The 22600-nt window shown below is 47.1% G+C and overlaps 1 protein-coding gene across 2 annotated transcripts; it reads right to left on the reverse strand.

Annotated features, from left to right (window-relative positions):
* Positions 1 to 750: 750 nt before the first annotated feature.
* Positions 751 to 22021, reverse strand: CHGB (chromogranin B). Of its 2 annotated transcripts, none has more exons than XM_062614320.1 (5): positions 21937 to 22021; positions 7624 to 7667; positions 6247 to 6340; positions 2806 to 4556; positions 751 to 1161 (listed from the first exon to the last, which is right to left on the reverse strand). In XM_062614320.1, the coding sequence occupies exons 1-5, from the start codon at positions 22004 to 22006 to the stop codon at positions 1078 to 1080; spliced, it is 2043 nt and encodes a 680-aa protein (XP_062470304.1). In that variant the 5' UTR covers positions 22007 to 22021; the 3' UTR covers positions 751 to 1077. The 2 variants fall into 2 exon arrangements, with proteins under 2 accessions (XP_062470304.1, XP_062470306.1); XM_062614322.1 differs by lacking the exon at positions 21937 to 22021 and adding an exon at positions 11464 to 11653.
* Between the last annotated feature and the right edge of the window lie 579 nt (positions 22022 to 22600).

The raw sequence follows: 22600 nt of genomic DNA on the forward strand, positions 1-22600 counted from the left end.
ATTTAATTAAATTGAACCCCAGATACTTGCAGTAATTGAAACTAATTATGGGATCATTTCTTTTACTGCTTTGTAGTTCACACAGCTTCATAGGTTACTAAGTGGTTCCTTCCACACACCATTTACTCATGTTAGGCATCCCAGTGATTACAGAGCCCATCCTGCCCCATGGCTGCCTGCTGGGAAGCTCACCTTGTGCATGGTCAGCCCTGCTCCATGGCTCTGCAGTGCCGCTCACCCACGACCTGCTTGCCTGCAGAAGGCAGAAAGAACATATCATTAGCAAAGCATATTCATATTAATGGTACTACTCAGTTTGAGTAAGTGGCAAAACCACCATGTAATGCATTGATTCTGAAGCACCAAGTGCTTTCCAGATTAACAGATGTCCATTTAGCATTGCAGCCTCTTTACTGCTTTAATGACTAATTTCCAAAACTAAATAATTCCCAGGATGTTTCTGAGTTACTGGAGCAAATTAATAGTTGTTCCTTCTTACCTCTTGTGCTCCTGCCAACTGGCAAATAAAGGGCACGGGCAGGCTCCCTGTAACTTTCAAAATCATTGGTGAGACACAAGTCAGTGTGAGTTTTAGTGTGAGGTGTCCCTGCCCATGGCAGGGGGGTTGGAACCAGATGATCTTAAGGTCCTTTCCAACCCTAACTGGTCTAAGTCAACATTTTGTACACAATCTGATACAGCTTACTTTGAAATAACCCAATCAATCAATCAAATAAGCAAGGAGAAAGCTTGGTCCAAGATCAATGGTTTTTATTATTTCAAACTCAGACAAATATATTTCTGAAGAACACGAACACAATTATTTTCACAAGCATATTAAAAATATCTGCCTTGCATGGAAGGGTAGAATACCAAAATTCATGCTATTCAAATCTCAATAGCATAATAGCAAATCAAAGACATTTTCAGCTGTATAAATCACTACACTATAGTGGACAGTAAATAGTATTTCCTGTCTTTAGGGCAAACAACAATCCAGTGGCAGTGAATTTACCACAAAATACAGGTATTGTGAGTGCAGCTACACCGAGTTTTGAAGCGCCAAGCAGCTCATCTTCAGCCTCTCCTGTTCTCATTAAACTTCTCAGCTATTTTCTGCAGCTCCAGATCCATAGCGGCCAGGTTCTCCAGTTCTTTTTCCTGGGGAGACAATAAAGAGCATTTCACACATAAAATAACATTGCAAATGTTTTGTTCCATGAGAACAAGAGACAGAGACTGTTTCTGAGGCAGAAACCTCTCACTTCTCACTGGTCCCTGGGCAGGCTGCTGGAGCGAGCAGTGTTAACAGCAGTGCCTGCAACACATACTTTGGGGATTTGTGTAATTTCCTCCTTTTAACCAAATTAGGGCTGGGGAATGTATCAAAGTGCTCATTCTGAGACCTGCCCTAATTACAGCTTAATGTTTTTGGCTTTAAAGCACCATTATCAGCTCTGGGGCCCCCAGAACACGAAGGACAGGGACCTGCTCAGGCAAGTCCAGAGGAGGCCACAAAGATGCTCTGAGGGCTGGAGCAGCTCTGCTCTGGAGACAGGCTGAGAGAGCTGGGGTGGGTCAGCCTGGAGAAGAGAAGGGTCCGGGGAGACCTTAGAGCAGCTCCAGTGCCTGAAGGGGCTGACAAGAAACATGGAGAGGGACTTTTGACAAGGACCTGTAGTGACAGGACAAGGGGGAATGGATTTAAACTCAGAGGGGAGATTTAGATTAGATACTAGGAGGGTGGTGAGGCCCTGGCACAGGCTGCCCAGAGAAGCTGTGGCTGCCCCATCCCTGGCAGTGTTCAAGGCCAGGTTGGATGGGGCTTGGAGCAACCTGGTCTAGTGGAAGGTGTCCCTGCCCATGGCAGGGGGTTGGAACTGGATGAGCTTTAAGGTCCCTTCCAAACCAAACCATTCTGTGATTATCTAGCAGTGACCTCCTGCTATCTCACAGCTGCTGCTCCCTGAGGTGTGCAGTTTCTTGCTGCCCAGGTGAAGACCCCTTAGGAAGCTACAACCTTGTGAACACAGTGGTTCAGGTTTATGGCACACAGCCAGCACAGTGTGCAACAAGACGAACACCTCTACCTTAACAGATGCTGGGGGGGAAACACATGCAGCCAATTCTTGCTTATTACAATGACTTGCTAACACTGTTTAACCTCTATATAAATGATTAAACCCCCACTGCTCCCAGCCCAGCTCTGTGCAATACATACAGTGACATACATGAGGAACTGATGGGTGTAGAGTCAGTTTTCCTGGACATAACAGGAGGCTCCAGAGCAAACCAGGAAGTTCAACAAGAAAAGGACTCACATCCATGGGAACTATATGCATGAAGCGGGCTTACAAGTGCAAGCCAGGCTCTGCTCTGCTGTTACAGCAGAAGTCAGTGGACAGCTGCATTTCACTCAATGTCTGACTCAGTTTTCATTCAATTTAAACACCCCGACAGACCAAGTGGTGCTTGTTAATCACCTCTCTGCTCCTTGTTGTTTTATTAGTCTGCAAGACTGTAGAGGGCCCAAAGAGGAAGAAAATCTCCTTTCTCTTCCTTGTCTTGCTGCAGGTATAAGCTAATATATCTAATGTGTCTTTATTTTATGAACTGTGCCGTAGGGCAGTTCTGCTGAATTTGTTCAAAGAAAGCAGATTTTTGTATCATTTAAGACCTCTCAGTGTGACTTAAATCATGTTTGTGTTTCAATAAGCAGTTTACCAGCTGCCCTGGGAATGGATTTAGAAATGTGCACGGGAAATCAGCTTCCCCTGGCTTTGCAGGGAACACTGGCACACGTACCTCCTCTTCCGTCAGAGGCCTCTGGCTCAGACTTCTCCTGTCATTCCTCATGTGACGTTTTTTCATGTCTTCCGCAGAACTGTACAGCTCTGGGAATTCTGCTGATTTCTTCCTGTAACTCAGGAGTTGTGCGAGTGAATCCATCTTCTTGTACTGCCCTTTCACGTCGTATCTGTTCATCTTGCCAAAATTCCTCTTCTCGCTGCGCCCGTGGTTCAGAGCGCTCAGGATTTGCTTTTTCTCCCACCAGTCATAGTCATTATATTCAGGGAAAAGACTCTTCTCGTCCAGGGTGGGCCTGCCTTCCTCTTTGCCCTCCAGAAGCTGCTCTCCTGCGCTATCCCTCTTCTCAAAATGCTGGCTCTTCCACCACAGCAGAGGGTAGAAAGACCTGTAGGGTGCTGTGGTTCTCTTGTTCTCTGCAGGGAGATGGCTTCTGTACTCTTCCATCTCTGTGTATCTTCCCTCCTCCATGTTCTCTTCATTTTCCATCTCATCACTGCTGTGATGCTGCTTTTCTACTTCCTCCTCCTCCTCACTGTTGCCAGGGTAGCGCTGCTGCTCTACCCTGTCCTCAGTGCTGTAGTGTTTTCGGGCCTGCCCTTTGTGCTCTCGAGCGTAGGCTTTCTGTGCCCCTTCATCTTCATTGTCCCACAAGCTGTATCTCCCTCCAGCACGATGCTGCCTCTCCTTGCTGCCACCGCTGAGGTACCTGTCCAGCTCTTCCTCGCTTTCATCTCCAAGATACGCCCTTTCCTCAGGATGGTGCCTCCTTGCCTCATGTGATTCATCACGGTGTCTCCTCTCCTCGTGCCCTTTCTCATTACTGTCTTCACTGTGGTGATGCTTCTTGTTCTCTTCTTCACTGCTGTCTTCACTCTGCTGCCACCTTTCTCTGTATTCCTCAGTTCCCCGCTCTGCATGGCTCTTCTCCTCCACCTCTTCAGACCCATGCCTCTCCTGATAACCACTCTTCTCCTCACGCTGCTGCTCAGACTCTTCATGGTATTTTTGATGGTGGTTCCTTTTGTCCCAGAGAAGCGCTCCCTCTATGTTTGATTCCTCATGTTGTTCCTCTTTCCCACCACCACGGCCCCTCTTTTCTTCAGAGGTCTCACCCATTCTGAGCTTCCCTTGATAATGTTTGGGTTTGGAGGGTTGCTTTTCCTCCTCTGTTTCTTCACTTTCATCAGATTCCTCATGCTCTTGCTGATGGGAGAAACCACGTACCTTAGACTCACGGTAGTATTTTTCACTCTTTTCTTCCTCTGCTTCTCCCTCTTCACCTTCACGAATTCTTTTGTAAGGGCTCTTCATTCCCTCCTCCGAGTGCCAGTGGCCCGTGGGGCGCTGATCATTCCCATTAGGCAGCTCCTCTGTGCTTGTGCCTCCGGAGTGGGGCTTCCTGTTGAGAACAGCATGCTCTGCCTCTTCATCACGGCTCTTGCTCTCTTTGCTGTCTTCTTCACTGAGGTAGCTCTTCTCCTGCTCTTTTCTGATGCCCTGATAGTGTTTCTTTTCTTCTGTATGCATAGGTGCGTAGTGTCCATCCTCCTCTTCCTGGCTTTTACCTTCTTCATGATCAAGTTTCTCCTCATCACTTCCTTTCATGTACATTTTAGACTCCTCTTCTATCTGACTCTGTTCTTTCTCCACACTCCCAGTTTGATGTTTTTCAGTCTCTGCTGGGTCTTTCAAATGCCTCACTTCGAGTTGTTTGTTTTCACTTCCCTCTTTGTCATTTCTACCACCTGTAACAACAAAAGCAGCGTAATGCAGTAATCCAGCTCTCCACTGAAGCGCAGTTTTCAGTTTAAATAGATAACTGTCCTCCCAAAGTAACAAGAAAATTTGGACAGAATCAGTGTTTTAATTCTGCTTTTCAAATTAGCCACTTTCTAACATTGTGTACATTTGCCTGGACAAGCATTAGCTACTTTCCATTTAATTATGTGTTTATATAAGTTCCACTGACATTTCCAGAATAATTCTTCCTCTCTGGCTTTTTTCCCTGCTTGTGATCACACTTTTAGTATTGAATTAAATTCACCCTCATTCCCATTTAAAAAAAAATCAATGGGATCTGGAGCTCGTTCAGTTCTCTGAATGCCAGGTCTTATCCATCACATACCCTTATTCACAAAAAAGACAACCACCTCTTTCAAGCTACTCAAAAATATCGGGGGCTTTTAGCACATTCGAAAAGTTCTAAATTGACTGAGTAAAAATAGTTACTTCATAATAGTTTTTTTTAATCAAATGCTGCTCCTTCCACTATTTCCACACTAAATGAAAGCCTGACATTGACCACAACGGTAACGGTCTATTTCTATGATGATATTGTTGCTTCACTTGTGTCCCGGTAGCATCAGAAATAGCTCATGATTCCTAGAGGTTTTCAGACAATAGCTGTGCAGGTTTAAAAATAACTCCTTATTTCCGAAAAGCTTCCCATCACCTGGTATCCTGTGCAGTGAATTAGTTGTCTAATGGCAAAAATATGGTCCTTGCCCTGCTCTTTGCAGTAAGCGTGCTTTTATTTTCCAGAACATGGCAAATGTACTCTTTTTTTTTCCCCTGCAATCAACAATGTCATAAACAAAGCTCAGTGCCTGATGGCATTCAGCATCTCCTAGAAATTTGGAGCTCAGGACAAATACAAGTATTCCCAAAGCCCCAAACCCGCTGTCTTCTGATGACTTTATTAGGGCCATGCATTATTCCCTCTATGAACAAAGAGGAGTCAGGTGGGTTTCACGATTGCTTCCTGCTGGCAGGTAGGGTCAAGAGCCTTTTTATTGTTCTGTAATCACATAAATATAACTGGACAGAGGAAAAAGACGTGTGTGTTGTGCAGTTTGGCACAGTGTTGAACTCAACCACGCTACACTACAAGCAGAGCTCAAGCATGCAAACAGGCTTACACCTGACACAGGCAGCTGAGCACGGTGCTGCAGGAATGAGCTCATCTGAAACGAGCACTTCCACAGGGATCCACAGGGAGCTTTCAGCACACATCTCCAGACCTCTGGAATCAGTACCACAAATCATTTCCAGGCTGAGCAAAAGACTCCCCTTTCCCGAGCTGGGCATCGATTCAGCTGCCACCAGGCACAGGAGCCGTGCTGATTCAAGTGGTGGTTATTTGAAGCAGTTCACACTCTGGGAAGCATTCAGCGTGTGGCCCAAACCTCTCAGGCTACCTAAAGAACTTGTCCCAGACTCTCCAGGTGCCTTAAGTAGAGAGCCACATGTGTTATCCTGGAATCCCTGACAGTTACCAGGTCAGGCTGTTTGCTCTGTGAGCAAGACAGACTGAACAGAAGGAAATGAGAATTCTGACAGCTTCACATGGGCTGAAATAACACTTCAGCAGCTGCAACACAGGACAGAATCCATCTACCAAATCCCTTCCAGAAGCTCAGGTGATGTTGTACTTACCCTTCCTCAGGATTTCCTTGCACTCGGGATTAATTGGTGGGGCATTTGGCTTGGAGAGAGCGTTAGACAGAACCTCCACTATGCACCGTGTCACCTGAAGGAGACAAAATAGGAGAAAAAATTCTCACAGCAGAAATGGAAATCCTGCTTCTGACCCAGCTAGGGAGGAAAGCTGCTTCAGGACTGGAGTTAAGGCTTACATTTATGAGTTTTGAGTAATCCCCAGCTCTAACACAACTTGCAACAAGTGCTTTGCTCCTCACTCCCATGCCAGTAACACGAGTGTAGTCATTAGCTCTTTTTTTCTCCCCTTTTCTTTGCATAGGTAACAGGCTTCTTTAAAATACTAAATACCCTATTCAGTACAAAGGAGAGTCAAACAACATGAGGTAACAGCACCCTACAAGCAAAATAACCAACACTACACATGTTCAAAAGATGAGGATCATCCTGTAGGATCTGTCCAAATGAGGATGCTGCAAAGGTTACCAGAAGTACTGCTTGGATTGCCAATAAATCAAAACCACCTTTATACCCACTGTGACACGTTCCATTTTTCCTGCCCTGCCTCTTCAGGGCTTAACATTCAACTGGGCAGGCTTCTGGAAACAGAGGAACTCAATTGATTTAGGGAAGCTACACAACCTCTGCTAGTCCTAAGTGCTACCAGAGCATGAATTCTACCGGAGTGTGAACTCCTGTATGAATTCATGCATCATTTTCCAAGTGCTGCAGCTGTTGGTTGTGAGCGAGTGCTCAGATCATCAGCAGTATAAGAGCCTCAGGCTGACAATCTGGGTGCCCGGATGGGAGGACGCAATAAAACATTCATACAGATGTCTGTGCTTTAATTGTTTTCAGTTATTACCAGGTGTTTACTAACCTAAATTATTACACTGTTAAGCAGTGGAGAGGGTCTGACGTCAGGTTACAGGGTCTGAGAGCAGCTAATGGCATCTATTTAATCAAGCAGGTTAAGAATCTCTTTCCAAAGCAGGAGAAGGCAGGACTGCATTATGAAGTCCATCACGTAGTTGGCAACTGTAGTTATTTCATCTTTCTTCACAGCTGCCATCTCACTTTTTACAGTTCAGTAACATGTACTATCATATAATACTTCAGATCATTTCTGGGGCAGCTGTACAGTGTGTAACACCACACTGACACAAGAAGCCAGCTTCCATTTTCATCAAACGCACTGAAGTGCATGCAGGCATCTTCTGACAGCTAAAGGGACTCTGAGCTCCACATTACCAATGATCTCTGAAGAGTTTACCCTTAGGGAAGAAAAGCATTACCCTGAGAGTTTAAAGACAAAACATGAAGAGCATGAGGCTGATTTCTCTCTGAAATTTGCTTTCACACCCAACTACTCACCATTTCTTCAACTTGGTCTTTTTCCACTGGAACTGCACTGACACCTAGAAGAAAAACAGATTATTACAGACTCAATAATCCTGCAACAAGCATCACTGACAGGAGTCCTCGGTCAAATTATGCACAAAAAGAACATACACCGAGAAACAGAAAGCAGTGCTCGAATCCCAAGATAAAAGCTATATTGCAAGTTAGATCTTCACGTCGCTGCACCTGTCTGGTGGTGAAAAGCCAGGAAACAAGCAAGGCCAGTTTGCACCTTTTGGCTTCTGCAAGGGGCTCTGGGTGCCCCATCATCACTTCTCCATTACAATACCATTCTTCAAGACTTTAAAGCAATTGCTGTCCTAGTCCTGCTGGAGAAATCCTGTCTTACTTGGATGGGAAGTGGCATCTCAAGGGAAGGACAGAGCCAGAAGGGACAAGGAAAACTCCATTCACCAAGTGGGCCACTATCACCCCAAGAAATAAGAAAAATCAAATCCCAGTGGAAAACACTGCTCCGGGGAAGCAGCACAACCTGCCTGAATCTCTGTCCTGAGAACATGTGGGGTATTAACAACTCCTTGCACCAGTTCTTCTCAGTCCAACACATCTGCTTATGGAAGGAAGCTGTTGCAAATGCAGCCTCCATGCTGCTTTGTTTTGCCATCACTGCTGCAATATGTCTCCAGCTGCCTAATGACCTTGGCTGCGTTATTCAAGAACCATGTCAAGTCTCATCCACCTTGAGGTTTGCAGAAGTGAAGTTAAGCGAGTCTGCCAGCCACACACCAGTACGTAGAGAAAAGGCTCATTGTATTGTGGCTTCATGGACTTACTGCATGGTATATAATCACAGTACACAAAGGTACAGTTGGGGTGCAGCTCTGAAGTTTCAACACAAGTCAGGAAAGTCATCTACCACCCTCTCTGCAATGCTGCTTGGTTGGGGACAGAGTTCTTCTGTATCAGGTTAGCACAGAGCAGGTTATGGAGATGAAGGGGGTCACTCTACAGTACAGTGGCCAGGAAAACCAATACTGCCCAAGGAAGCTTCCTGCAAAGCAGGCAGGAGCCTGTAGCCTTGTACTACTGACAGCAGCAAACCCTTCTCTTCTCTTCTGTGCCTGCAGCAGAAGCAGACATCCCCTTGAGCACTGACTTTATGTGTAATAACTGAGCACAGCACAATAATAACTCTCTTGGTATTTCCGCTGCCCTCTATTTTTGCTCCCCAAGCACATACATAGGAAGGTGCTTCTCCAGCCCCCGTCTCTTCACTGCGTATACAACTGCGCTCAGAGAAGGGAACCCACACAAGGCTAGCACAGAAGGGATTCCCCTAAAATAGCACTGCATCCCTACCCCATCATTTCCCCTGAATGCCAGATGGTGTGTGGGGAGATGGTGCTATCAGAGCCAACCCTCTCCCCACCTCTTGCGTTCAGGGCTGACTGAGCCAGGCTTCTGGTTACTTTATTTACTAACCTGGTACGCAAACAACTACCACGCTGCACAGTGCTGATGCTGCTGCAGCCCAACCTGCCCGCATCCTCCATCTGAGGATAAGGATGTACGTACACACAGGGGTAGGAGGCTGGCAGCAAAGTTCCTTCTACTAGAACAGTGTTAACCACTAAAGGAACAGTCTCCCAATCCCAAAGCGGTTGGAGACACGGCTCTTACAGCGCGAGCTGCTCACGGTCACCACCTGCATGTAAAGAGAGGGGATGACCCACTTCATTGCCTCTTGATGAGGCTCCTCTGGTCCTCCAGCCCAGGAGAGATCATGACATGTAGAAAAGCAAACATCTGATTTTGTCCTGTTAGTTGCGATGCTGCCACAGTGCATCTCCTGCGAGTTACACCCAGTTGATGTGGTAAAACACAGAACAGACAAACTTCTGAATGTCTTTTGCTATGAGAGATGCCAACTTGAGCGCTGTGTCAGTGGTGCAGGAATATAAAGCCAGGCTGTACTCGCTGCCTTTGCCCTGCCACTCCAAAGCTCCCGCCTCTCTAAGGACATCTACAGATAGATTAATGACCAAGCAAGTGCTTGGTTAATGATGAAACCTGGCACGCACAAAGAGGAAGCACGGGCTAGGCTATGACAGCACAGCAATCATAACGTCAGAAGAAGCAAATAGAACTGAACATATGCCATATTAACCTGCCAGAGGAACAAAATGAATATCCAATCCATTCCAGAGCCTGAAATAATACATTGAGGCAGCTTCTCTGCCAGAGCCAAGATAGGAAGCCCGTGGGGAGCAAGCGTGCCCCACTTTACACTAGTGCTGGCAGCGCTAGCCCATGCCAGCTGGCAAGAGCTCCCTTAGGGCCATGCGCCAGCTGGAGATGGCTGCCCAGCACCTCTGCCTTCCTCTCCTCTCCACGTGTGGTCAGGAGGGGTGAAGCCATCGCCCTGGCACCGCTGATAGCACCAGGCACCCTCACACCCAGCAGACATACAGCTGCAGGGATTCACAGCAGAAACACAGCCAGAGCAAGCACCGAGATGGAAAACCTCCCCCTGCCTGCACACAGACCCACACAGTGAAGCCAAGCCCTGGGTCTGCTTCCCCCTCCTGAGCCAGACCTGCCCAGGCAGTTATGTGCAGGTTATTTGATTTTGCAGAAGTGCCGAGAGCTGATGAAGATCACAAAAAGAGGATGAGAAATGCAGGACAAATTCACGTGGCTTTTGCTCGTGTCTCCAAGACTGGGACACATCTTTTGGTGGGTGCCTGATGAAATCCCCGCATGGCTTTGTTCCATTAATGCTGATGACTCAGTGCAGTGCCATTGCTCATCAAAATGTCAGCAAGAACCTTTCCTAGGAAAGATCACAAGAACTTTGGCATACTGATTTGCAGAAGGAGCACTAGAGAGTTCTTGAAGTTAATGTTTCACCTATTCCCAGCCCCGAAGAAAGTCCCTTAGCTGACTGACTCTGTCTGCCGTTTTAAAGCAAGGATGTAAAGAGGTACCCGACCTATTTTTATGGCACAAACAGGAAAAACAAACTTAGTAAAGAATCCCTATGGGGTCTGTGAAATAAGTCTGGTGAGCTTCTCGGAGCTGGGGTCTCTCACCCACCTTCCACCCTCCCTTCTGATTACAACAAAGGTACCTGAAGGATGCCAACTTCATTACAAAGTACAAGTCCCAGAAGCATTTTGACACGGAATTACTCAGCCCAGAACCACACTGATTCATTCAAGAAATGATGTAGCACATATAAAAGGCTATAAAGCTGAGCCGCCACCTCATCCTATTGTGTTTAATCTCCATTTCACAGCGTGGATTTAATGTTTAGTGCCAAACACCAAGAACATAGTGTTATGTTAGTTAAAGATGCAGAGCTGCTACTTTACAGTCATCCCTCAGTATTAAGGACAGGGTGGCAAATACCTAGCAGCACCACTTGAATGGAATTTGTGGAAAGAGACTGCACAGAGGGCGGGGAACAGGGCCGTAACAGACCATAGAACCATAGAGCCCAGCTGTTATCCCAGCACTGCCAAGACCACCACCAACCCCTGCCACTGAGGGCTTCATCTTGAGCACTGCCAGGGATGAAGGGGGAGCAGCGCACAGCAGCAGCGGGTGCGGGACCAGCCCCAGCACGGCTCCGGGCAGCCCCGCCGCCCCCGGTCCTGCCTCAACCCTGCCTCGTACCAAGGGGCGACCCCGGGGTGACGCAGGGCGGGCCGGGCATGACGTCATGACCCAGCGGTGTCGTCACCCCTCTGCTCCAGCGCTCTCCAGAGGCAAAACCCTCCCGTCCCCTCCCAGCCGCCCCACGGCCGCGGCGGAGGCTCGGGCGCCACCCGCCCCTCGGGTCCCGCTCACCTGCCAGGGCGGCGGCGCCCAGAAGGCCGAGCAGCGCCAGCGGCACCATGCTCCGCTCCGCTCCGCTCCGCTCCCTTCGGCTCCGCTCCCTTCGGCTCCGCTCGGCGCTATTTAAAGGGGGCAGAGGGGGCGGAGGAGACGGGCGGGGGGTGCCGCTGGGAGCCTGCGTCACTGCGAGCCCCCGGGGGCGGCGCCGATACCGACACCCCCCCGCCGCGGGCCGCCCCCTCCCCATCTCCATCCCCTCTCCATCCCTTCCACCGCGCCCGCGAGTCGAGTTTCTCCCAGGCTGGGGAAGCCGAGCTCGTGTTCCCTTCCTTTGCAACTACCTACCAGGTATCTGCCTCCTGCCCCCGCCCATACTCCTAATAGCCCTGTACACCCCCATAGCCATCCCCTAAGAAAAGGAGAAAAGCGGGATTTCCTGCTCCCTTCTCCAGCTCAGAGGATGCGGGATCCTCCTCAGGTCTTTCCCGCGGTCAGAGGATGCTGAGCCTCTCCCTGCAGGGAGGAGGTGCGGTAATCCAGCCCTCTGGAACAGCTCTCACAAGAAATCCCTGCTGCCTTTCCAGGTCCGTGTCCGACCAAAGCCTTTTCAGATGCTGCAGCAGCCTCTTTTTTCCTGCAAGGTTTTTGTCCCTTCCATTTAAATCATTCTGTGTCCGTCCCCCCCACCTTCATACAGCAAACCCCGAACCAGAGAACAACTGGAAAGTGATCCTGGTACTTATGTCATCTGGTGTGTGAATGACACGCAGGGCTCCTCCGGAGCTTTACTGGGGAAATCACCGTTCTCAGCATCCATCTCCACAGGCAAACCTCGTATTTACTGTGATGATGCTCTGGGGAGCCACAGCAAACCTACAGAGATGAAGTTCTGCATAATTTCCTTAAGACAGCCCCACTATCCCAATTAGTCTGTGATGGACTGGAAAGAGCAAATGACAGGCTATGATGAGCTCTCCACAGAGCAAGTCTGAACGCTCCCGCCGGCTCCCTTCAGAGCCAGGCAAAGACATTGTAAGACTAGGACTTGTTTTGCTTTTCCTTTCATTAACTCTTAGAGGGCCATCTCCACATTACGTGTATTTTTCAGCTGTTCTTTTTTGTTTGTTCTCAGCACTAAGCAGGTGGCCCTCTAATTGCCAGTGTTCATGGAGGACAATGGATCTATACATTAAACGGCAGTTATCTCTGTTACCATTCTGTGCGCTGGCTATTGTGTATTAACAATACCAGGCTGCTATAAGCAGACAGCCTTTAAACAGGTAAAACAGGACACAAGGACACAAGACTCCAATAAAACTCACATGTAGCTCTATCTGTCCATGAAGGAAGCCAGGAACTTCAACTCCATTTGAAGCTTGTTTTACCTCTAGGAGACGAAGTACTCTGCCCACCTTATATTCAGATTACAGTTTCTGCAAACAAAGCCCCTTGTTACCTGGCCACCATGAAAAGCAAATCCATACTGCAACATCTTCACTCCTTCCTCAACCTCCCCCTCCTGCATGCTGCTCTTCCCTATACAAGCCTCATCTCCACACGCAGAAGCTTCTTTGGACTTCACCAGACTGTGGGAAGTTGCGAGCCTGATCCAAGACTACGAAGGATTTCAATGTCTCCAAGGCCCCCATGTCCTCTCCTGTCTGTCTGAGGATTCAGGCTGGCCTCAACCTCCTCAGTTGCTCATGAGATAGAATTTTAGATGAAATATTTGCCTTTTAAGCATTCTCTGCTTCTCCAGGCATATAAATAGCACTTTCTGGTTATCCTTGTGTAACTGCTCTACTCCAGCATTTGCTTGGCTGTACTTAACTTGGACGTGACAGTCAGAAGGGACAAATGATACAAAGATGCTGAGTAAAAATGGCCAGTTATTTTAGTTTCTATGAGGTATTCATACTAAGTACCTGTACCACATAAATCCTGTTGATGATCAGTACAATCACCACTACAGAAGCCTTGCTGCAGAACAGACAGCTCAGACTAAGCAGTCCCACACCCCTGCCTCACATGGCTTCTAATCCATCCCTTGCACTGCAGCAGTGTGGTGAGGCACTGCAAGAGAAGCTGTGGCTGCCCCATCCCCGGCAGTGTTCAAGGCCAGGTTGGATGGGGCTTGGAGCAACCTGGTCTAGTGGAAGGTGTGGCAGGGGGGCTGGAATTAGATGAGCTTTAAGGTCCCTTCCAACCCATTTTGTGATTCGGGGCTGTTTTCTCAGTGCCAGTTGGTTTATTTATCCTTGACTTGTAGGATTTCTGTGAAATGCTCCCTAACCTCAGCATTGTGTGGGCTGATCCCAAAGAATCAAAAAGCCCTGTATCTGCCATAGATAAGAGAAGATGCGAGAGCACTGCCAGGGCATGTTTTGCCATCATTTGCATCAGGGTCTAAACAGAAGCACATGTTAATGCCTTCAGATTGGATCAGAATTGAGGTTACAAAGATTTGCAAGCTCTGCAGGAGGTCTGTGACAGGAGCTGGGACAGAACTGGATGGAATATATCTAATTCCATCTTCAGCACCCAAGGGTAGGATTTCTAAACATGATCCCACAGACTTTTCTTTCCAGTGCTGGAAAACCAGACAGAGAAGGCAGAGGAAATTGAAGCACCTTGCCCACAGTTAATTAAGTCAGCATGTTTTCAAAACAGTGTTGCTTCACATGGACTTTTACAGCCAGGTATCAGCTGGCATGAGCTTTCCCTTGGATTAAGAAAGAGATGTGACTGCATTAAGTCAAGATTACCGCAGGCGGTGGCACATTTCACTTCATGGGTTGTGAGTGGCACACCCCAACCTCCCTTCTCAGATGTGTCAGAACTTTGATTGCAGTGATATACGCGCCTCATAATATTGTGACAGTCTATCGTGCTATGAATAAATAGCATTTATCCTGCTGGATTCTCTCAAATATAAATGCTTAAAAAAAACCCAACATGTTTGGCTCATGCTAGAAGCTAGAACTTCAAAGGATGACAAGCGAGTTCCTGTGTCTGAGCTCCTTCTAAATTGAGACTGCTCGGGGAATATGAGGATTGCTTTCCTCTAATTAGATATGCTAGTCGGATTATCTTCATTCTTGGATGCCAATTAGTTTTCATGGATTGAAAATCCTGCAGCCCATTTCAGGAACAAATTCATCTCATTCAGAAGGTGCTAAGGGGACAGATCTGGAGAAAACACCAATCAAATCTGAAAAGGCGGCTCCTCAAGGGACACCATCTATCCAGCTCCACTAATGGCAGCAAAAATCGTTTCAGAGGTCTTATGCATATGCAGTGCTGGTTGCAACATAATGGTTAATGGAGGCTTTGCTGTTGTTATACAATTATATATATTATATATATTCACCTGTAGCTCACTAGTACCAACTGTTACACTGGCTTAGAGGTGGAGCAGCACATGGTTGAACCAAGCCCCAGGAATTCAATTATCATCTTAGTAGCTCTACAGTGAGGCAGGATGGGGTGCCTGGCTCATCTCTTTGTTCATATGAGAAATTAAAATCCATCAGTCATATCCACCAGAGAAGGAACAGGCCAGTCCTCAGCTAGATCTCATCTGCACTGTGTCCAGACAGGGGGACTGGCAAAGCAGAAGAGGTGCCTATGCCCACATACACCCCAAAATCTTTGCACTGCTCCAGCCAAAGCCTCTGTGAGAGGCAGCAGCCAGGACCACACTCAGACCTCCTCCTTCTTACTGAGATTATTTATCCTGTACCAGGCACCCACAGTGGTGCTAATGAATGGAGCTTGCTTTTCTAGCTACAGGAGGATCTGACAAATGACAGGGACAGAGGTACCAGGAACAATGTCTGCTTGAGTTGAATCCATGGGAGATGAAATGATACTGCTATTAAATAAGCTATAATGCTTCTAAGCACACCTTGCAGCAGCCTGTGCTTGGGCACATCAGGCTGGTACGGTTTGTCACTTGCAATGGCTGGTCAGCCTGCACCTTTCAGTTTAGCCTGTTATCCAAAACCCAACAGTGATAAAAATGCACCCTCACAGCAGAACTGAGTCCACAAGATACAAATCACCTGAATACACCAGGATATAAACCCACCTAATTCTGCATTTACACAATAATCAGCTTCCAATTTCAATCTAAAATCCACATCTTTTGCCTCCACTGAAGTATTTTGGGTCATTTTCCCCCTGAAAGTTAAACATGCCTGTCACTGCCTGTGGCCTTAGCACATGGCATCAACAAACTGCCTAGCAAATTGAACTCCAGCTGAGAGAGGAGCTGTGAAGAGACATTGTTCAGTACAGATACATAATTTCTGTAATGTGGGCAACTATCTTGTTTTCCTTACTATACTTGCATAGTACCTCACACAGTGGGGTTTTGTTCATGACACGTTGCTCTTAGGCAGTGCAGAAACAACTGCTAGAAATTGCTAACCTTTAGTCTCAAAGGCTTTCTTCAAAGAAAATCTAAAGAATCTGCAGGATATTCCTGCTTCAGAACCAAGAGAACCTTAAAAATTCAGGTTGACTCTTCTTCAGTTGTCTTTCTAGGTCTTTAAAAAAGAAGATTTTGCTCACTTGTAACTCTTTTCCATACAGGATCCTTCTAGCTCCAGCTCTTCAGTGATATACCTATATGATAGGAATATAAGGTCAAATGTTACATGGCCAAACTGAAAAAAGGTTTAAAATACACCTATCAGACATGTCATAATTGTTAAGGAATATTACAAATGCATGCACAGACTCTGCTGTGGTCTTCTGGTAAAAGCTCTGTGTCAGCTGATACAAATCTTCAGGGCCTCTGGATAGACTCACAGGCTCCAGAAGTTGTAAAAACCTTCTAAGCCAAACCCAAAAAAAAAGGTGAGAGAGGGAAGACCCAAAACACAACCATTTCCCTGACATCCCAGGTCTTCCACATGAACATCTTCATATACACCACTCACATACACCTATCTCCCATCCCTCCTCAATCATTCCTCTTAGCATTCTCCAGCTTAGGTGGGAGAAAACTACATTATGCTGCAATACAGAAATAAACACGTAAATAAAAAGCAGATATTGGGAACGGCACTGTCAGCATGATTACCCCTAAAAAGCAGTGCCACTTCTGAGGTCTTCTCCTGATAGCAACTCACTGACCTTGCTTGCTCCAGGCAGTATATGCAACTTAGCTCTTGAAATTACACTGGTATGGCACCCATGGCAAAGATGACATTGATGTGAAATGATACGTGTGTTTCCTGCCCTCCTACAAGAGAAAGTTGGAATTTGTCTAATACTGCTGCGTTGCTGGGATTTTTAGTCACAAGTCTCTTCATCATCTCTGTGCTGCCACTTCTCACCTTGGTACAAATTCCTGATCTGCTGTCATAAAATGATGTGCTGGAGTCCCAGTCAAAACCTGCCACTCCAGATGAACTGGCCATTAAGCTAAAATGCAGCTTTGGATCCACAGGAGCCCAGGAAGCCCTTACATGATTACTCATGGCTTTATGAATTTGGCCATGACTAAATCCTCTCCTGGCTTTGGCTGTAATGAAAACTGCCTTGCTGACAACAGGAGCTACCTCTGCAGCCCCAGACACCTCTTCTTGCTCAAGGAGAAGTAACAGCACCCCAACACCCTCCTCATCAGAGACATATCCTGGACAAAGAGCAGCCCCCAAAGGCTGCCAGCATCTCTCCTTGGTCCTGCTTTCAGATGCTCAGCATCACTGTGTTACTGGAGCTCCCAGGCAGCTGATGCCCAGAGAGCAGCCTGAGAGCTATGGAGCATCTCACACTCCAGCCTGGGCACAGTGGAGCTACACATCCAAACCCCTCACCCCTAGAACCACAAAACAACCCCTGCTCAAGCACCCCCCAACGTTTTAAGTATGCAATTAACCATGTTGGTAACCTCCCTGGTGAAGCAGCCCAGGGCTTGTGCAGTAGACTGTAAAACAGGATGGAAATTTTCTTTCAGCAAGCAAAATGCTGACTTTAGCCCTTGTATTCTGAGTGCCGCTCGTCATTAAGCAAAAATGACTTTTACAGTTGCCTTTGCACTGCAAATAATTTCATTTAGGCGATGAAATGGCCCCATTCAGTGTTTCTGCCTGCATTTTGTCAACTGCATATGTTCCATTTAATATTTACAGGCTAGGGCACTAGTCTGGCTTACTTAGTAATTCGTTTCTTTAAATATTTATAGCACTTTTGACTCTCAGCAAGGGTTCTGTTTGGTAAGAACAATATTGGTCTGTGGTTGATAGTGTCATGGAAATTTCAGAGGAAAATTTCAATATTGTAAGATAAAAATACATAGGTTTTTGCAACAGACCATAACGATTTCAAAGGAAGCCTTTTATTGCTGAATGACACATGTACTGAAAAAAAAAATCCCATTATGCCCTTACACATCATTCCAGACTGAAAGCACAGTGCTGAGAGATCTATTTCATGACACTGGTACTCATGCAGCAAAAGCAATCGCCAAAGGAATTTTCAATCACCTCTTTTCAATCGCCATTGACACTAAAAGCAGAAACCCAGCTGCAAGAGGACCTCCTGAAAGAGAGAGTAAAACCTCCAAAATGCAAGAGGAGTTTTTGCTAAGATCTCTTCCCACTAGAAGATCCCTTTTTTCTTTGCATACACTGATTTTAAGACTTTTAGGCTCTCTGTGTGAAATGCTGTGTGCCTATAAAAAAGGCTTAAGAGGCTTAAGTTTAAAGGCAGCCTTGGGAATAGAAAATATCTGGCAGATATTACTTACTCCATCTGTGTAAATTTGTCTAGTTCCACTGACTTCAGAGACTACATTCAAATGATACCAATGGAGACCCAGGACCAGAAAGCACATCCCTCGCCTGTCATTTTAGGCTTTGCTGTAGATGCCTACATTTTCAGGCATTCCTTCCTGGGTAAGACAATAACCACCTACATTTGTGATGTAGGAACAATTTTCCAGAGGCAAATGACAGATATAATTACTCTGCAAAATGCCAGATGGAAAAGTTGTGGCCTATCAGGAATGTTGACTTCTTCATGCACAAACCCCTGTTCACTGGACACCACCATCCTTCTGCTCCTGACTTTTTTCCAGTCTCATCTCCCCCATTACAAGTCCAGGGACATCGGATAACTCACCCAAACAGCGGGACAGAGGAAGGAGAGACACCGCATTTCAGTGTTGATCTGATGTTCTGCAAAACATGCTTCATCCCTGGCAGTTTTCAAGGCCAGGCTGGACGGGGCTTGGGGCAACCTGGTCTAATGGAAGGTGGCCCTGCCCAGTGCAGGGGGTTGGAACTGGACGAGCTTTAAGGTCCTTTCCAACCCAAACCATTCTGTGATTCTATAAACCATCTTCCCTGCCACTGCAGCACACCAGCCAGTTGAGCAATCATCTGCCCTGAGACTGAAAAAGCAGCCACCATGATAAATAATATCAGTACGAATAAGCAGCTCAGAGTGAGAATGATCAGTGGGAAAAAGCCCAACAGACAGTGGCTCTGCAAGCCAAGTGGCAGTGACTGCGTCTCCTTGCAGGAGGAGACACCAGAGTTTGGCTCCCTGAACATGAAGGCTTTCAAATGCAACCCAAGCCTTCCCTCCAACCCAGCAATAACCAAGAAGGTCCCACTCAAGGATAATGAAAGTATTTTCAGAGTGGAAGAGCTATTCTGCAAGAGGCAGAATTAATGACACATGAATTTAATGATTTTGACTTCATCTCTTTTCTCCCCAGGGATCCCAGCGTGCTTCTGCATCCCAGCCCACCCATCCACCTGCTCCACCCTGCCCTGTCCTCACCTCCCTCCCTCTTGTTCCAACCATTTTGGTTGGGCATGGTGCAGTCTGGCACTGTGCAAATGCTGACTGGCCAACAGAATGGACATGAGCTGATCCCTCAGGGAAGCATTAATTTAGGTCTCTATCCATGTGCCAGTAACATTAATTTAGGTCCTTCTCTTCAAACATGGTCACAAACCTTCTGGCTTTGCCACCTCTGTACAAACAAGCCAGGCAGCACTGGCATACCAAAGCTATAAGCACAGATGATGCACAGAGATCCTATGGCTCCACACCAGGGCCACCACTCTCTCCCTTCTCCAAAGATCTCTCCCTGCTCAGAGAGAGCAGCATGGTCTGGCAGAAATTCACTTCCACAGTGCCTGGCACTCATTCCCCCTCTCATCCATCTAGCTGGTCTTGATGAGAAGTTTATGGCTTTGTGGCTGCCAGAGATTGGGTATTTGGTTCCTGCTGTGCTCCCTGGAAAAGCACCACTTTTCAAGAAGCAGCACCTCCTGCAAGAGGTTCACTGCAGCTGGCACTTGGCAGCCTACAGGCAGGACCAGGCAGAGAGCAATGGGCATCTTTGCTGACATCCCAAACCCCATCACACACGTCTGCCCCTGCAGCTTTCTGGCCAAAAAGCCTCACAATGTGCTGCAGGCCCCTAGCCAGGGATGTGGAGCCAGCACACAGCCTGCCAGGGAATACAGAAAAAAGCTCTTTCAAGATTAAATGTCCTCACAAGGTGGAAACCAGCAGATGCCAAGAGCTGTGATTTGTTATCCAGTGGTACTGATGTGGGAGCCTGCTGCTGCTTCCCTCTCCAGACCATGACCAGCTGGAAGCTAGGCTCCCAGGGGAATGGGGTGGTGCAGCTCTCCCTGGGGTCCTCAGCACCTTTGATGCCGCACTACCTTGTCCTCAGGTCTGTCTCTTGAAAAAGCATGTGCAGGACATTCTCTTTGGCACAAGCTCTCTGGATTTGCAACATCCCAGGTTTTCCTCAGCCTTTCTGCTGGCAGCTGATGCTCACCACACTCAGACTGGAGGTCCTTAGGGGTGACTAAGGTGACATCCAGCCACTCCATGTGATGTTTGAAAAGCTGAGCAGAAACCATTTTAAACACTGGGAGGAAAACGATACATGCTGGTGCAAGCCCTACTGAAAGGCCCAACATACAGTTGTTACCCTGAGAGCAGAGTAGTGATGCAGGTGGGAAAAGCAGGAAAAGTGACCCTGAAAGAGACTCTGTAACTCTGGACCTGGGGAAGAGCAAGCAAAACTTTCATGTGAGGTAAACTAAGTGTCAAGCCCTGGCTTTGGGAAGAGACAGCTCTCAGATGGCTCCGGCTCAGTGCAGACCCACATTGGGTGGCCACCTCAGCGGAGATATTTCAGCTCAAGTGGGTCAAGTGTGGCAAACTTATACTGGGAACAAAGCTAAGAGGACACCTCTCTGTTCAAGGTTAGGAGCACTGCGCAGTGTATATGTGTGACTGTCACACCCAGACTTAGCAGCTCTGAGGACAACCAGGGACCTGGGCTGTTGAGCATGCCTGCTGCACTCAAACACTGAACAAAAAGCATCTGTGCTTAGCTGGCTTCATTTCCTTCTCCTCATGCTTGCTCCTCTCAGCCAGCACTAGCACCACAGAGGCACCCCATGGAAGCAGAAGCAGGAGGAAAGGGCCAGAATCAGTCTGAACCTTGTCTAGAACACCACTTCGTTTTGAGCCTGATTCACTGCTGCCTCTGGAACTACTTCCCCAGCCTTCAAAGCAGTCTTTAGCCACAGTCTGGTTTTCCTCATCCTAGTGATTTTTTTCTCTTTAATTCATATGCAACAGGTTTATTCCTGAACACCAGACAATCAGCATTAACAGTTACAGAGACAAAAACACAGATATGGGACTTGTCTACATGCTTCTCATCACTCCACGTGGTACTCACCTCATGGGCACCTCTTTCTGCTTCCAGCACCAAATATGTCTCAAGAGACCAATCTTTCCTTACTGAAGTGACAACTCAGATGATGAAAAAGCCACCCCAAAATACAAAAGAAAGCAACTGCCCTATAGGTCCAGCCATCCGTATAGGGAAGAAGTGCTTTCCGAACACACAGGCAGTTACCTCACAGCTGCCTTCGGCTGTGTCCTGACTCTCTTGGCTCCCAGCCCAGGCTCAGAGCAGTGATGCCTCCTCAGGGATCACCAAGACCCAGGAAGGATGAGGGGACGAGGACATGAAGACAAGCCAACCTCACAGAGCACATGCTCAGTCACTTCTTAAACAAGGGGATGTGGACCACAGAAACAAACCCATGTTATTTCAACCTCTAACTGTAGCTTTTCTGGAGAAGTCACTGTTAGACAAAAAGGGGGTGCATGCCCTGTCCTCCCACTCCTTCTTCAAAGCCCTCAAGATACCCAGAACAGCCTCCTGGAAACTCAGAACAAACCAGTTTGTGAAGGTCACACTGAAAATGTGTTGCAGGGCACAACACTCATCTCCCCTATCCCCACATTGGTGTCTTTAATCACAGAATCATCCCGTTTCCCTGGTGCTGATTTTAGCACCCATTTAGCAGCATTCCTAGCCCAGGTACTGCATCTTACCCAGAAATGCAGTCATTACAGCTAATGCTGGGTAGGGGTACCTGCCCTGAGGTTGACTGACATTTCCCAGTACAAGAAACCTACCTTCTGGAGTGAGTGGAACTTTGTTCAGCTTCAACTGAGGTGAGATTTTCCATGCCAGATGTCCTATCATTACAAGACTTTCCCTCTTAATTCACAGCACCTGCAAACAAATAGGTCATTGCAAAGGCAATTTAAATAAAGGTTTGACCTTTCAGCTATGAGTTTTCTGGCTTTGGTTAGCTCCAGCTACTGTCTTAATCATGTCTTATTATTTCATGCTCTGTGTGCTATGTGCCAGTTTATACTTTTAAGGAAGAAATGCTGGCATATGTTGTTGGTTAGTAGATGTGTGGGGAAAAATAGTCATTAGGGAAAGCCTACAGAACAGGGTATTTTTAAAATGAACTTTTGTGTTGTGGGAAAACATATACCCCACACAAAGTCACCTACACTCCATAATGAAATTGACACATTTATATAGGATGCATATTGCCTCTTGTACACTGACTTTAGCAACCTTATGGTTGGACAAGGCCTTGGGTGACATGGCCTAGTGGGAGGTGGCCCTGCCCAGGCAGCAGGGTTGGAAATAGATGATCTTAACATCCTTTCAAACCCAAACCATCCTATGATTCTATGCTATACCCACACATAGCAAAACACATCAGACTCCTGGGAAAAGATCTTCCATTGGTGTAAATGACCCCAGCTTCTTTTGCAAGCT

This window comes from Pezoporus occidentalis, unplaced genomic scaffold (genome assembly GCF_034315485.1).
Source record: "Pezoporus occidentalis ecotype Australia unplaced genomic scaffold, CSIRO_AGI_Poc_V1 ctg175, whole genome shotgun sequence".
Lineage (NCBI taxonomy): Eukaryota > Metazoa > Chordata > Aves > Psittaciformes > Psittacidae > Pezoporus > Pezoporus occidentalis.